The sequence below is a fragment of the Struthio camelus genome, chromosome 1, assembly GCF_040807025.1.
Source record: "Struthio camelus isolate bStrCam1 chromosome 1, bStrCam1.hap1, whole genome shotgun sequence".
Lineage (NCBI taxonomy): Eukaryota > Metazoa > Chordata > Aves > Struthioniformes > Struthionidae > Struthio > Struthio camelus.
The window spans coordinates 121357596-121373961 of record NC_090942.1 but is presented as its reverse complement, the minus strand read 5'-3'; the positions used below and the strand labels follow the sequence as shown (position 1 = coordinate 121373961).

General features: G+C 42.5%; 1 protein-coding gene across 2 annotated transcripts in view; it reads left to right on the top strand.

The window, feature by feature from the left end:
• Positions 1-15169: 15169 nt before the first annotated feature.
• RUNX1 (RUNX family transcription factor 1) overlaps positions 15170-16366 on the top strand; it is a 176732-nt gene continuing 175535 nt past the window's right edge. Inside the window, exons 1-2 of one of the 2 annotated variants that reach the window (XM_068913360.1) lie at positions 15170-15324; positions 15510-15623. In XM_068913360.1, the coding sequence (XP_068769461.1) occupies positions 15569-15623 (55 nt within the window). In that variant the 5' untranslated portion in view covers positions 15170-15324; positions 15510-15568. Of the gene's footprint in view, positions 15325-15509; positions 15624-16366 lie in introns of those variants that run through there. The other variant, XM_068913369.1, reaches the window with a different exon arrangement.

The window sequence follows — 16366 nt, the reverse complement described above, 5'->3', positions numbered from 1 at the left end:
TGTGTTTTTTTCATAGACTCATAGAGGACAGAGCTACAGAGCTGGAAGGGACTTCAGGGATCAAGTCCGTTCCCCAAATTTAGGCAGGACCAGCCATAACAACACTGCCTGGAGAAAGCACCCCTGCTCTTCAAAGCCCCAGTAATGGGGATTTCACAGTCCCTAAGGCGGTTTATTCTAAGTTCTCAGCTATTCTAAATGATAGAAAGTTTCTCCTTATGTCTAGCCTGTCTTCCTCCCCGCAGTTGAAGACAATCACTCTTGTCCTACTTACAGTGAATACGGAAAACAGCTTACTCTCTTCCTACTTTTTAACCTGTAATGGGTTTGAAGAGCAATATCAGATCGCCCTTGAGAGACTGGGAAACAATCTCAGCTGAATTTATCTGAATCTGTCCTACAGACCATGTTCTCAAGGCCTTCTCCATTGGTCTCTCCAGTTTGTCCACTTCCTTCTTGAAATATGATGCCCAGAACTGGGTACTGTGCTCCAGTCCGGATGTTTTCAATACTGACCACAACAGAATGATGGTGTTGTGTGGCTTGCCTGCGACACTCAGCATTTGCTTCTTCTCTAGCCACACAACGTTTTTCCATTATGTCCTGTGTGTGGTTGACTACAAGTTCCAGATCCTCTTCTGTAGCACTTCTGCCGAGCTATTGTTTCTCCAGCTGGTACTTGTGTAGCTGACTATTGCTAAATATAAGACCTTGAATTTACACTGACTGAATTTCATCCTCTTTCATTCATCCTGTTACGCCAGTGGATCAAGATATTTTAGAATTTTAGTCCTGTCTTCCAAAGTGTCGGTGGCTTCCTCTGTTTTGGTAGCATCAGTAAGTGCTGTGCCTTTCCTTTCCCAAGTACTTACTACAGGTGGATCTCACTCAATGCTTGTTTTCTTCGTTCTTGTTAGCTGTTCTTCCACACCATCTTACCTTCTACCTGATTACAGTTAGATGGACCTGGAAAGAGTCAGAGATTTCCTGAAGCTATCTTTCTTCTTTCTAGCCTTCCGGGAACTCATCTAATACCCTTAGGTCCCCACAAGTAGTTGATAGTAGCCCTGGGATCTTTTCAGCCAGTTGCTGAACTATCGTAGGATTTAATTGCATTCAGTGTTTGGATTTAGAAACGTTTAAGGGTACCTCTACACTACTGTTCTAGTTTTAATCAGGAGTGTGCTTTTGAAACAAATCTCCTTGTTCCCACGGACTGTGCTTTGGTTTGCACAGTGGAGCACTCTCGGGGCATGTAAACCGGATTACTCTGAGTTGAAACTAAGAGGGAAGGTGTACTCTGCCCACACTCAGCCTATGGGGGCAGACTCATGATAATTTGAGGTAAACCTCCCTGAAACGTGTATGGTGTAGAGGTCAGGTCCTCGGCACTGACTCTTCCCTGGGGCTACTGCTTCCTGCTGATGTGGACACAGTGTAAGTGTTCATGGACCCATTATGTTCTATATGAACTTGAACACTTGCTTCGCTGTCAATGACGTGACCGTACCTATGTGAGCCAACTTGTCATAGCTGACCATTTCCATAAAGACTTACATGAAAGACGTATTAAACACTTCAGTTTTCTTGTTATCAGGTTTCCCTCCCCAGTGAACAGCAGATCGACTCTTTTTTTGGAGGGACAGTGTTAAATTACTACTACTTGTTCTGCACACATATGCACGTGCATGCAGTCTGTGTGCAATTGTGTAAATGGTTCTAGTACTGCTCCTCTGAAACACCCTTTCCAGCCAGTCATCTGCCTGTGATTAAGGTACTTTTTAACACTAAGAAAAATCCCTTCTCTATATTATTTCCATCATTAAATGCAGGGACATTGAATATGTCTGAAAGGGTCATCATTTGCATGCATTGCTTGAAGAGTTCAGAAAGGACAAGAATATTCCTCCCTCACCGATGCAGCAGGGAGTGCATAATTGCTAAAACCACACCTCTCTTCCCAAGTCATTCTAATCTTGTGACTAGCATTAAATATTGCCTAAGTAGGCACTATGTTAATGAACCTGAGTCTAACTTAATGCAGATCATATCACTTATTAAAAATAAATAAATGACTACTGACTTTTATTTAGGCTATTGACAAAAGTGGTTTTTCTCCACATATTCCTCAACCTAGACAATTTCACGGCTGCTGTCCAGGCTCTGATATCAAGATATAACTGGCTAACTGTGCTACTCTCTGGAAATGCAATTTGAGGTTTTTCTTATGAAGTTATGTCATTGTGCATGGCATAATATTTCAACACCACGTAAAGTACGTACATGATGCATTATTACCAAATGATACAGAAATGCACAAAGTTCCTAAGGAATACAGAAGGAAATCTGTTGTTGATCACTTCTACTCAACTTTGATACAGATTGTTTTAATATTTTATTTAATTAGCATTTACTCTAACTCCCATACAACAGCTGTCTTTTTTCACTGAATGCCACAGAAATGTCTGAAAAAAAGAAAAATTAAACTAAAGTAGTGGAACAACTTATATTTTGCATGTGTGCATAAGGTACAGTTATGTTTTCTTAGGTATGAGTGCTTTTTTCAAAGTCTCAGATGTTCAAACTCTCAGCAAATTTATTCTGTTTTGAAAAGGAATAAAAAAAACCCTACTTTGTAAAAGCAAATGAAAGTAAAATAATAGATAAAATCCAAAGTTTTATAATATTTGCCTCCTACTTTGTCGGAATAATGCCACAGATCAACTTGCATTTTGGGAAAACTTCTGCTTCTTGCTGTGGTCATTCTTCACTTTGCTGGCTATGCTGGAGCCAAGGCAGTATTTTGATGGTATTTCTCGTCTGATAACTCTTATCTTCCAAGATCATCTCATCCTGTACTGCATTTTGGAAGAAGATGGACTTGAAGTGCCCTTTATCTTAAAATAATAAAAAAATAGAAAAAAGAAAGCACCCCAGATGTTTATTAAGGGCAGACAGAGGAAGCAAATTTAATGGAAAAGAGCTGGCATAGATTTGTCCTTTATAGTCCTGAAAAGTCAAGCTTTAGAAAGCTGATTTATTCCCAAAGCAGCTGGAGCAGAATTTAGGTATTTTGATGTTGAGTTTTTTTGCCCTTTTACAGACCTTCTCAGCAAATTACTGCCCCTTTCTCTGTCACCCTCCAAACCTAAAGGGAGGATCAGTAACGTCTTATACACTATTTCAGATTGTAAACTGCTTGGATCAATAGCTATAACTCACTATACGGTTGTACAATACATAAGCCCCAGAGATCCTAAGCTTTCCTGGTGCTTCTAAACCCTGCTGGCAACACAGTTTCTCAGAACAAACAGTTGCAGAAATGCAGCACTGTTGCTTCATTGATTTCCCCCCGTTTTTACTCATTTACCTAGTCTGGCCTGGAGGTGCTTTTTCTTGGTCTCTGTGTCTCCATTTTCCCCCTGTCACCTCTTGCAGCTGCATCGAGCACACACTTCTAAATTTCTTGGCATTTTTTTCTGAATTCTGTCACATGCATATCACAGGGCACTGCTAACCAATCTCTTATGCTGTCGTCTTCAAAGCAGCACAGCCCTTCATGTGCAATCTTCATCTCATAAAGTGATAATTTCATATGCATCTGGATCTCCTAAATAGCTCCAGGAACTCAGCAGTGGTCTGGCACATCAGAGATCCCCTGCAGGGACCACGCACAGACCGGGCATCATCTCCGGAGCAGCTTCAGTTGTCAAACTCCCAAACAGACAGGAGTTTGCACAGTGAAGTATAAGCTTCTGGGCAAGGATATATTAACCAAACCATCGAACTCTTTATATAGCTTCTGTGGAGCGTATCAGATTGTAAAAGCCAACCTCTGCACCGAGGCTAGGCCAGCTAGGAGGAACTTTGTAGGCGATCCTCTGTGGTGTGTGCAGGGAAGGGCTTTCAGAGAGCAGAAAAGGGAAATTTCTGTATAATATTTCCAAGCCTGCAACACCCAAAGAGTGCCCTCTTCTTGGCCTGCTTGAGTCAACAGAAGATTCCTAGTACCCTCAGTGAGAGAGAGGTTATTTGGACATAATTTCTCTGTGGCGTTTCATTGACCACCCTAATGGGGCACAAGAGGAAATAATACATAAGAGCTGATGTGCTCCTGATGAGCTGGCGTGTTACCCCATCTCAGACTCCAAAGAGGCAGAACTGAATTCAAACCAAGTGACAGCTGCTTTTAAGATTTTAAAGGAATCAAAATAAACTGCACTCACTCTCAGTGGAAGTCCTAGGATTCACTGGAACTCGCCCACGGTGCTTCCTTGGCTTGAATGTGCATACTAACACTGCTTTTGTTCTTTACAGTGTTCACAGTCATACGAGCTTAAAGTCCGATAAATTTAGAGATAAGGAGATGGTTCTGTTTTTTAAAGGGACAGAGTAAAGGAAAGGACATGTAACGTACTCTCATAGAGCCACAGAGCTGTGAGTGAACTAAATCGTAACACCAGCATGCCTGAACCTGGGTACAATAGTACAAATTCTACATAGCCAGCTTTAAGCAAATAAGCCATTGCCAGCTTTCAAAGGCAAAATACATAAACCTAAACAAAACGTGTTTATTTTAAGAATATGTTTCAAAAACCAAGGGCTCGCTTCTAATGACATTCTTTCCATTTAGTTCAGTAGGCATTAGATCAGACCTTCAGATGTTTGAAACAGCGATTTCTGCCGATATTTCAGTCAGCAGTCTCCTTTCATGGGTTTCCTTTTGCTGGCATTTTATCCATCTGTGTGGTCTGTTCTGAAGCCTGGTGTGCTGTGCTGCTGCAATCAGAGGAGATCCAAGGATTCCCCAAGTACTTTCCCTTGAGGGCATTTGGCATGAGATTTTCCAGGGAAAAGAACCTTTGAACACTCTTTGTTGTATGTTTTCGGAGATGAACATGCAGCAAGTAGTATTCAGAGGTTCACTCTGGGAAAGATATCCCTGCCCGGTTCTCTATACTTTCTCAAACATGCAAACACACCCCTGAGGCTAAGGGGGTGTGATCAGTTACCCTGCAGTTTGCTTTCTGGAAGAAATCCTAAGGCATGAAATTCAAACGATATGACTTGACAACGAAATGTATTTTATCACTGATTCACTGGCGGACTGGCCCAGAAAGCCAGGAGTGGTCAGTTTTTGTCAAGGCATTTAAGCGAAACTAGATCACGCTATCAAATTATTTTCAATGGTGAATAATGTGGAGTAAAGAGAAACTGAACTCTAGAGTATCCAAAAGTTTCTACGGTCAAGCTACTGATTGTAGCATGATTTGGAAAGGTTTCATCCCCTAGGATGCCATCTTTCATTCTGGGGCTTTGTTCTGCATCACTTTTTTCAGGTAGGTCCTGGCAGGTTCAGAGACATAGTTATCCCTTAAACAAAATGGAAACCCGCACCAACTTTTACTGCTCGTCTTGAATGTTCACTGAATCTAAACCAGGAGGGAATACCTTTTAAACGCTGTTGCCATGATTTACGTTTTGATGCTCTGGGGCCTTATAACCATTTCTAGCATACGTTGGGAACAGGGACTTCAAAAAAAGTTCAAAAAATTTGGTAGATAAGTATTCACTATGGCCAAGATTTTCAGAGGCAGCCAAGGATGTAGAGTGCCTCTGTTTCCTGATACTTGTTATGAATCAAATTAAAAGGACTCAATTTTCAGAAAGGACCAGACTTCATACCACCAATTCTTTCCATAGGGAGTACTGAAAATTATTATCTGTTCCTGACAATTTTCACCTTCGAGTCTACAGGAGATTTTTCTAACTAACTGAAGGATTATTTCAGTGAAATCACCTTCCCTCTCAAACCAAAGAGAGCTGCTCATTTTTCTTACAGACGGGCTAAGTTCACAGCATTAAACCTCTGTCAGCGCCAAAAGCAGTTTTGCATATAGTTGCTTCCTGTGTTGTGGTATGATCTTTTTTATGTGTATGCCTGCAGCCTGACGTGAGAGGGTTCTGATATGGTGTTTCAGGGAAGGCTTTCCTCATAATTTCTAGTACTACTGCATAGAAGGTTGTGGCTATAAAAGTGAAATTCTGTTCCTTGTAACCCTAAGCTTATAACAAGCAATGAAATTCCACTGAAACTGTGGCATTGTCCTATATTTAGCTGCTAAATCAAAAGTAAAATTTAACAGTGTTGAGCATGATTTAGTGGTTGTAAAAACAGAATGAAGATTTTTCATTTGGAAGTTTCCTTCCCAATCAGATATCTGCTTCCTCTCTCTTTCTTTCTCTCGCTCTTTTTTTTTTTTTCTTTTTGGCTATGCACTACCTTGAGGTACGGGGAATCTTGTACAATTGTCATTGCATCTTTGTAGCTTGGTTGGCCAACATATGACAAATTTATTAAGTGATGTGAATGACACTCTACTGCTCTACTGCTCGTGACTGAACCTTTCATCAACTCAGACTCCCACCTTCTGATTCAACAAGTACTTCTTTCCTTTAGGAGTGAACCTTACATGAAAATCACATTACAGTTAACTTTCATTAATTTCCTACAGGTTACTTCATCCCACTGGCAAGAATATATAACCTGTATGTACTTTTGTGAAGACTAAGAGAAATAATATGTTCAATATGACACCACTGCAGCATCTGCACTATCAGATATGGTGACATCGGGTGCCATAGTGGCCCAATACAGGGTGATCTACATGTAAAGCAATACTGAATCTGTTCTTTACAGAACAACCTCACCACACCCAATCCTGCTTTCAGTTGTTTAATCTGTTATACAAGAAAAGCTGTGAATGTTTGTGGGTGGGAGGACAGTAGTCTCTGGGAAAACTAATGTGCTCTTAGCCTGCTCAAGAGCTTTTGCTGATCAAAAAAATGAGTCTGATGCAGCAGCCGCTGGCTGTCTAGGAAAGTCTCCAGTCCCTCTCAGTAGGGGCTGGATCAGATCCAGTCATGCCTATCACTGAGTGGCCACATTTTGCTAGGGACCAGTCTGTTTGCTGGCCTGTAGGTGAAACTGAAGATACAGACATTGTCATAGCCTCACTAGATTTTATTATAGAGAAGAGGGTACCATTTTTTGTTTTTTTTTTTTTCTCTCAACCATTGCCCTGACAGGGCTCATAGCAGATGTAATGGTAGAGGTGTACTGTGGATGGCTACAAAAGAAAATCAAACATTTTCCTGCAGGATGTGCCCAACTCGCAACTGCCCTCCACTTGAACTCTGCACATCTCCAGCAGTCAAGACATCCAAGCATTTCACGCTGTGGAAAAGGAGCAACCCCAGACAGTGCCATGAAGAGAGCATGTGGAAGGAAAGGCAAGCGAATCCAGCATGGAAAAATGAGGTAAATGATCCCTTTGACCACTGTTTCTTTTATTAAGCTATTTCCCAGAATACGGTCATAGCATTAAACCTTTCCTTTAGAAAGTTTGTGATAGAAACTTTTTTGCACTGGTTTGAGGCAAATTGTTACTTCCTCTGTCTTTCATCTTAAGGCTAGATGAACAGCACTCCTCTGCTTTATTTAGCAGCATAGGCTCATTTATATGATGCTACATACCTTTCTCATGAATGTCTGGGTCTATTTTCTCTAACATAATACTCCTGCCCTCATTACAATTCCTGCAAGACTTGTCCATTTCCCTGGTCAGATTCTTCCCTCTGAATTTCTCTCTGGCTTTCCATTTTCTTTGTCAAAAGTGCAATGTTTGTAACCTCAGCCCCAAGACACTTCTGATTTCTCATACTCTCTTTCCTTCTTTTCTGGACTTTTCTCATGCTCTGCAATTGCTATTGCAAGTGGATGCTGCTCAAACTCTTGCTCACCCTTTTATATCACTGCTGACTTTCCTCTGTGCTGCCTCTTAACCCCAAAATCTCCTCCCAGATCCTGCTTGTTAGACGTCTTCCCTGCTCTTAATTTCTAGCAACATATCTATATGAAATTAGCTAGCAAATAATGATTGGACAGGAGCCAGCTAAGGCTTCTGAGGAGAGACTTACTAAAGCCACATAAAGAAATTTGGTGTGCATTTTTCAATCAGATTCCACTAGGAGTTAGGTATCTGAATCTGAATAGCTTTCTGACAATCTTCCCCAGGAATCTGTATGCTGTTTACAGCAACTGCACTGGGCTGGCGCTTGTTAATCTTTCCTTTGAGACCATACAGGGGCTCAGTGCAGAGGCAGTGACACACTATGTGGGCAGAGGGCAGTGACAAGGTGTTAGCTCCAGGCCCTCAGCTAGTTCACCAACAGCCACCTCGAGATGTGGCACCAACTGGGAAGAGGTTGGCCTAGTCATAACGACAGCAGTCTTCCTTGAGAATGTGTCATGGACTTTAGATTTAAGGTATCCACCATTAGTAATGTGCTAATCTTATAGTGGGATATCCATGCCATAAATGTTAAAGACTTCTCTGAGCAATAAGATAGGATATGGTGTTTTTGCTAGGATCCCCTGTGAAACGCAGATGGAAAGCACTATTCTCTAAGCTCATATCAGGAAAGTAATTAGAGTGTTTTATCGCAAAATAATTTAAATTACTTTTTTTTAAAGTAGCTGCTTCTTGTTAAATAGCTATTTGAGTTCTCATTTTTTACATCTATAGGAAAGCAGCAATGAGCTGATTTGAAAAATACCACAGAGTACATCCTAAAAAGTAAAACAGTGGAACAATAGCTAACTACAATAGCGATATAGTCCTACTGAAGTGCCTGAAAACAAGAAATCAAAGAAACCGTGAACTCTGCAAAATTTTCCCTTACTCATGAGTAATCCCACTGATTCCAGCAGAACAACTCACATGAAGAAGTGTAAGCATGTATTAATACCTGTTTCACTGTGTTTGCTTTGTGACTTTACTGACAAGAGTTCAAATTCAGTTCTTGCAGATTTAATTCAAGTTCAATCCTTACCACTGGTGTTGGGGTATTATTTAGCTGTTTCCATTTGTCCTTCCATTTTATCCTCATCCAGATCAGATTTTGCTGATGCATATATTGAGATAATGTAAAGTGGGGGCACATTTCAGTGTAAAATGTGGGCTGAGCACCTGGCTGGAATTTGCTCCCATCAAATGTCAGTAGGTGACAAAGAGAAAAAGGAGAAAGGCAAAAGAGTGGGGAACTGCTTGTTTTTACCAGTGTGCATTGCTCTTAACTAGACACTGCTGTCCCTGTCATGAGGGAGTAGCAGATCGCTGGGACTCACTGATTTTCACAGAGCAGTTTAGGGATGTGAAGAACAGATTGAAATTGAGGCTGGCCTGCAGTGTTCGCGATATTTGTAGGCAAACTCAAAATGCTCAGAAGCTTTATGTGAGCCACTATGTGCAGACACCCTTGGGCACCCTTATCTGGATTTGTAAGACCTTCCCCTTTCCCTTCTTTCCCTGGAAGTCTTTTAGTATCCCTTTATTTCCCATTTTTCGATCTGTTTTCCTCACTGGACACAAGCGTTTGATTCATATCAATCTATCAGCAGAAGGCTGGTGAAAAGCCTTCCAAATTCTGTTATTGATAATGAATATTTGGAAATAAGCAAAAATAACTCCTATAGGGTGGGAGAAAAAGGATCAAAAAGGGTGGAGAGGTACCAGTCAGGTTCTTCATATCAGAGTTCCTGTAACAGAGCACTGTGTAGCAGCACTGCTGTAGCGTTTTTGGTTTGGCAGCAAAACAGGAAGACCAGAAGGAAACAGTCATTTGGGTCAGATCCTTTTTTTAAGCCTAGTTACTTAATCTGGGTCAGCTCTGAAATGAAAATCTAAAGCATTTCATTTTGAAACTGTCAGAACAAAATGCTTAGGTTTTTCAAAATGTTTCCATGCTTTCTTCTGCTGCTTTGACTGACAACCCCAATTCACAGGCAGATCTTGCTCCTCTGAAATGGCATATTCTGGTGAATTTAATCTTCAATTTTTTTTAAATATTATTTGCATAGCATTTACTTGTACCTCATTCACAAGATTTATGACAGGCCACCACAAGGCAGAGCTCCCTGCTGACAGCAGATGAGTGCTTCACAGCAGTACCAACTTGCTGTAGTATCAATTTTCTGTTCTGTAATTTATGCTCTTCTATGCCATGTTGATTTTGCAGGATAACCTGGTCCATGACATTCCCAGCTTCTCAGCAGTGACCCAACAAGTGGTTCACGCTCAAGCTTTCTAATGCTGCAGTTTAATGACAAAGAGATTTTTGGCACCCTCACTGGCTGCTGGTGAATGAAGGGAAGTGTGCCATGAACGTCTGCTTGGCTTTAATCTTGCTCTGTCCTATGGACAAGTGGATTTAGAAACACAGCAATTTTCTAAACACAATGCTGTTCTCCTGCTCCCTGCTGCCTCAGTCCATTTAGCACTTATCCATCCCTGTACATGTTTAACCCAAACTAGCTTTGCCTGTGGCAACCTAGGCCCTTCACATATTTCACATCTGCAAGTCCAGGCCTTGCTTGCGATGAAGGCAGGAGAATATATCTACTATGCAGATTATGCCCCGGGGTCTAATAAGTCCTGCTGTGTTTCGACGTACGGTGTCTGTGTGGAAGGTCTCAAGGGATTAAAATGATTCTCAGTTGAAAGGAGACTGAAAACTGAGAGGCTGCTATCACTGGAGGAGAGAAAGCCTTTGTTTATGTACAACTGGTCACTTGTCGGGCAGATGGAGAGAACACACGCCTCCCCATATTGTTGTGTCAAAGCTCAAACTGTAAACCTGACCTTGCAACACCTCTTGAGAGGGGCCAAAATAATCCCTAAATCACTTTGTTTTGGGCCTCTCAGTATCTTGTGGGATTCTGGAGTCTGCAAGGTGGCTGGCCTCTGGGGCATACCTTGCTGGTGTCAGGCGATTACTGCGCTCTGCAAAGGGGAAAAGAGAGTTTAGATGTAGAGACTGATAAATCTAGACGCTCAGAACTTTGCCTATGTTATTTTATAATTCCTAAATTAGCCTCTCAGTGAAACTTTAAGTATTTGCCTATAAAGGTCTGAAAATATCTGTTAGTTTTATCCTAGACCTCTTTCCCCTTCCCCCCAAATGTTGGCAACTTTTATGAGATTCCAAATGGGATCTGTTGACTCAAAGCAAGATTTCCGAGTACCTTCATGCCCAGTGTCAGGGCCTCTTTATTGAGGTCGTGTTCTAGCTAATAACCCTAGCTAATGGGGTCATACTCAGCAGTACTAATTCGGGAAATAAATTCTTTAGTATCCCTAAACCTTTGACTCCTACCCAATATACCAAATTAAGCCTATGACTACTGGCACAATAATTTTTTTTCATTGTCATGTGGTCGCTTGTTAATTTGTTGCATGATGTGTCAACTTTTAGATCTAAGACTGATATTAATCCCTTAAGGTTAACCATTACATCTTATTCATTAGAGAGCAAGGGATGCCTAAACACCAGTGACATGAGTTTTCTAAGGGCCTCTGTTTACAGTAACTACAGGACAGCTTTATAAAAATCTCTGAGACTGGCTTTAGTGGTGGCATAGCTCACATCGCAACATTTTGATGCACTCTTTAGGGCACGGATTATGAAATGTTCCAGTTTATTCCTTTCCTCTGAACAATGCTCAGCTACACTAACAGTAAATTTTGACAAAGATTAATTGTAGGACTGTAGGAACAGCTGATGTGCACTCCTTCTAAAATGGTACCTTGGTGTGTTCACTACTACCAGTAACCCTTGCCTGCCTGCTTTGTTAGGAATCACGGCTTCTCTGGCCAGCGTGGCAGTGGCCTGGGAGACGAGCCGACCATTCTCTCGCTGGGGTGTAGCACAGACCCACATACCACTGTCCTTGTCCTGAATATTCACAGGGGTTAGATCTCAGTAAAGCATCTTCCTGTGTGATTTTTGCAGCTGGCTGTTGGCAGAGCAGAGTCCGGAGCGGCAGCCTACATGCTGAAACGCTCAGCCTTTTCCCTTGCATCACCCGCGCTAGCTATGAGATGACAAAACCAGCCCAATTGTTGCTTCTGGCATAGCATAGCTATGCCATGGCCCTCATGGCAGATGACTGAGGCGAAGGTATTAGCATAGCTCACATTCACTGTGTGCTGGCACGCTGCTCTGCCGGCTCTGCCCAGAGGCCTGCGGCTGGTTACAGCACATGCTGTAGTTGTCCGCGTGTGTGTCATTGCCTTGGGAGCCATCCTGCCCCATCCCATTGACTACTAGAAAAAGAGAAAGAAAATGCAGCACAAACAGTGACTTCAGGTTGTGATTTTGAAGGAACGAGGGACTAGAGCTCCTGCAGGAAGGGTCCCAATCCTGGACACTAAGACAAAGGGTCAGAACCAAGCAGATTTAATTTTCCCCTCCACAAGAGTAATTTTGCCCAAGCACAGAAGTGCAGCAGCCCGGTCCCTCACACTCGCTGAAACGTGTTCCTGTCACCCTCATCAGAAATCTTTGATGTCAGTGCAAATCTTCACAGTACATGCTGCTTTTTGGGACTGAGCAGATATATAGTCTGTAACTCAGCACATTACATATCTCCCCAATGTCCATGATTTTAAAATCTCTTTTTTACATGGTTTGATTTTACACGGTTACAGATTTGTCTGAAATTTGAGGGCTTGGCTTATGCTCGGGTGAGTATGCCGTATGGTCCTGGTTCTGCTCTCTGACCAGCCAAGTGTCTGTGATTAGGCTTGTGGGGCAGTTACCCTTAAAGAGTGAAGCTGAAATTGGCTTAGCATGCTAGCTGAACGTATGGCTGGATAGTTTACTTCGAGTCACGTTGTGTCGTATGGCACAACCCAACCGCATAGGCGAGCGAAGGGAAAAAGGACGGAAGCAAAACGCTGCCAACGTTAAGAGAGAATTTTCCTGTGAGAGAGAATTGGAACCAATATCCGTGAGACCTTTCCTGACTCAGTCACCCGCCTATATATTGTTGAGTCATTTAGCCTCTAATCTTGGCCCAGCTTCTCATTTTCTTCTGTATAGGCTGAGAACCGTTCCCTGGACTGCGACTCGGTGAATTCCCAGCCTGAGCTCCCTCTGCCGGCGCTGGCTCTGCAGCGCCCACCTGCGCAGGCGAGCGGGCAGGAAAATGTATTCCCCCTTGGAAAGCTGTTTAACCAGCAGGGCCTGTAAAGTTTCTCACAGCTGGGGGATATAGGTCCAAGTTCCTCGCTTTGGTCTCCTTCCACTTCTGGGATGAGCATCTTAACCACCGGGCCGCTGGCAAAACTGGTATGGGCGCCTTTTAACCCCTCTGCCGAACGGGTCTCCGCCTCGCTTCCGGTAATAACAGCAAAGGGGTATTTTGGCCTGGGACTCCTACCTCCCAGGTAAGCCCCCTGTAGAGTCAGCAGTGCTGTTAGATTTAGTCTTCAGTCCATGCTTTTTTAATTATTTGCCTCGCAGTGGAATAAATCCAGCCCTGGCTGTGGAGCGAGACTCATCCCAGACCAGCTAAAAAACAGGTCTCGTTGTAGTAGGCTTGGGAAGAGCCAGGAAGCAGAAAACTCACACTTAAGTTACTGACTTGATTCAAGCACAGCAGGTTCTCAAACCAGGCTCACTGCAGAGTGCCCTAACCTTCCTGCTCTTGCTGCTCATAATTGCTCAGTTTTCTTCTGGAAATTCTCTTGGGAAAACTTCCCGACTTCCTAGGTAATGTGTCACTGAACCACCACATCCTTTTGCATCATGAGAAGATTCTCTTTCAGCACCTTTTCTGATGAAAACCTGTTTTCTGATGAGAACTTTTTCTGATGAAAACCTATTTCCCCACTAACCCTAACAGAAAGTCAGGATGCCTATGTAAATTACTTTTGTACTAGAAACGCAGGCAGCAAAGCAGTGTTAGGAAAAGGTATTCTGTTTCCAAAGTTGCATTAAGCAGAAAAAAAATCCAGATGCATTAAGTGCCTAGTTTTGTCTACTGATTCACATTCTTTGACCTAGGTATTTCTGTTGAGCCCACAGAAGTCAGCGTTCTGGGATCAATCAGCACAAACCGTATTTACGTGCCAGGCGTTTTGACTGTTAACTTGTTGCAGGAAGAAGGGTGCTTTATTACGTATTTGTGCTCCACCTACCAGCGCTTTTGATAATATTGCAAAGGCTTCTTGCTTTTATTCTGGGCGAGCTCCTTCACTGTGGTCGTCACTCAGAGCATGCAGGGCAAGTGCAGTCCTTTCATTGCCACAGGTTTCTTGGCAGCGTTTCAATGGGTTTTGGACTGCCGTGGGCTGCGTTCCAGGCTGTAGCGGTGCGAGGCGTCCTGTGGCTTGTACGGAGGTGCAAAAGGGTCACTGTTCACTCTTCAGAAGAGAGGAAAAAGGGACAAAAGGGGGCACAGCAGCCACTTCTTTGTTCTGGAGTAAGTGGCTTTCCCCCCCCCCCACCCCTTTGTGCTGTTGTAACCATAGCCACAACCGCCAGCTGATTATTAGGTTTAGGACCTTTTTTACTTTTTTTCTTTTTGGGGGGAGGTGTGGAGAAGGAAAGGGAGGAATTTAGGACAGGACAGACCTGTTATCACCTCAGAGATGCTGAGCTAAGTGCAGAGGGTTTCACTCAGTTTTTTTCTTGGGTAGTGCTTCTTCTGAAGAGAATGGGAATCGTGCCTAAAGGACTACAGGATTTGACCCAATGAAATTAACTTACAGACCTTTCTTGTGGCTCATAGAGAGTAATTGCCTTCAAGCTCTCATTAGAGGATGCAGTCATACAGGTTCAAAATAATGTTTGGGCTTTTTCCCTCTTTCCTTACAGGTTTTTTTTTTTTATCTCTTTACAATGTTCTTTTCCCAACCAGTGGTCTTTCCTACAGCTGATTCCTAATGTTTTACAGGATGACTTACACATCCTGCCTTAGCAGCAGACTAATACCCAGGTTTGAATTACTATTGAATAAGCAGCAATGAAATCTCTACCAAAATAATCAGTAGTTCCAAAAACCACAAACAACAAAACAAGCAGAGTTGAACTAACTCAGCAAGACCGTTTGTAGAATAAGGGACTGTGAGTCATTTTTCTTTTCCCTCCCTCAGCAAACTCCATCGCTGCCTCGCGCAGCCCCGGGGAGGGCAGGTGGAGTGGGTAGGGCATGACTTCAGAAAGTTATAAAAAAAAAAAGAAGAAAGTTGACATCACTCATGTCACATGATGAGAAAGGACCAATGGAAGCAGGTTATGGAAAGGGGAACAGTTAAATTTGTAATTTTGGTTGTTTGAAACACTTCTTTGGGCCTCATAAACAACCACAGAACCACAAGTTGGGTACAGAGGCAGTCACACAAGAGCGGGTCCGGGATATTGGTCAGCAGGCAGGGCGAATCGTTTTGACTGCAAACCACAGAGTTTCGTAGAGTGGTAAGCATCATCAACCACAACCGATCCGCTATTTTTTTTTTTTTTAAGAAACAATTTCGGATTTGTTTTAGCAAAAGAACCTTATAATCCGTTTTGCCTTGCCCAGAGGCACTGGGATACAATAGAGAGTGATGGCTGGGAGGAGGGAGGTAACAATGACCATTCTTCATTTTTCACTTCCCAAGGTAGAAGAAATCATATATTCCTTCACTTTAAAGAGAGAGTAAGTTTTAAAGAGGAAACAATGGCTTCAAACAGCATATTTGAGTCACTTCCTTCTTACCAGCACTTCTTGAGAGGTAAGTGCCATTCAGACTTTCTAAATATACTTTTTACTATCCCATACTTGAGAAAATGCATGTTTGGAGAATGTTTTGAGACACTCTTGTAGTACATGTTGTTTCCCGCTCCTGTTTTCTTTGAGGAGTTCTCAGAGAAGCTAATATCTGAGCTTGTAGGAATACTATCTCATTACTTATCAGTCCTTTAAACAGTTCATAAGAAGGACTCTTTTGAGCTGCTCAAATAGTCATTGCATGCTTGTGAATTTTCTCTTCATAAACCAGAGTGCATTAGAATAACTCCCATGAACTACTGCAGATTCAGTAGCAGTAGCACAAGTCTTTTTTGATTCTTTTTGGCAGAATTAAGACTTTGTGAGCCACTGCCATGAAAAATGACAGCCAAGAGCATACGACACATATTACAGCGAGTGAGCAGCAAGCTCATGTGTACAGCCAGCAGAGCGTGATGCTGTCTCATTTATGCTACACTCTCAGGCGAAGTAAAGGCACATTCACTGGGAAGAAGTCAGAAAAGCTTAGAAGCCAGCTTAAAGTTAGCTGCAACTCATGTGGCTCTGGAGAAGAAGTGGCATGGATAAATTCAGAGTTGCTGTTGATGCCCTGTAGGTCTCAGACGACTGTGAATTATTATTATTTCATTAGAGAAATGAAGCAGTCCTTTAAGGGCTAACGAGGAATTAAACTGCATCATCCAGCAATCTGTCTTTTTTAAACAGTGACAAAGAATTTGCAGAAGG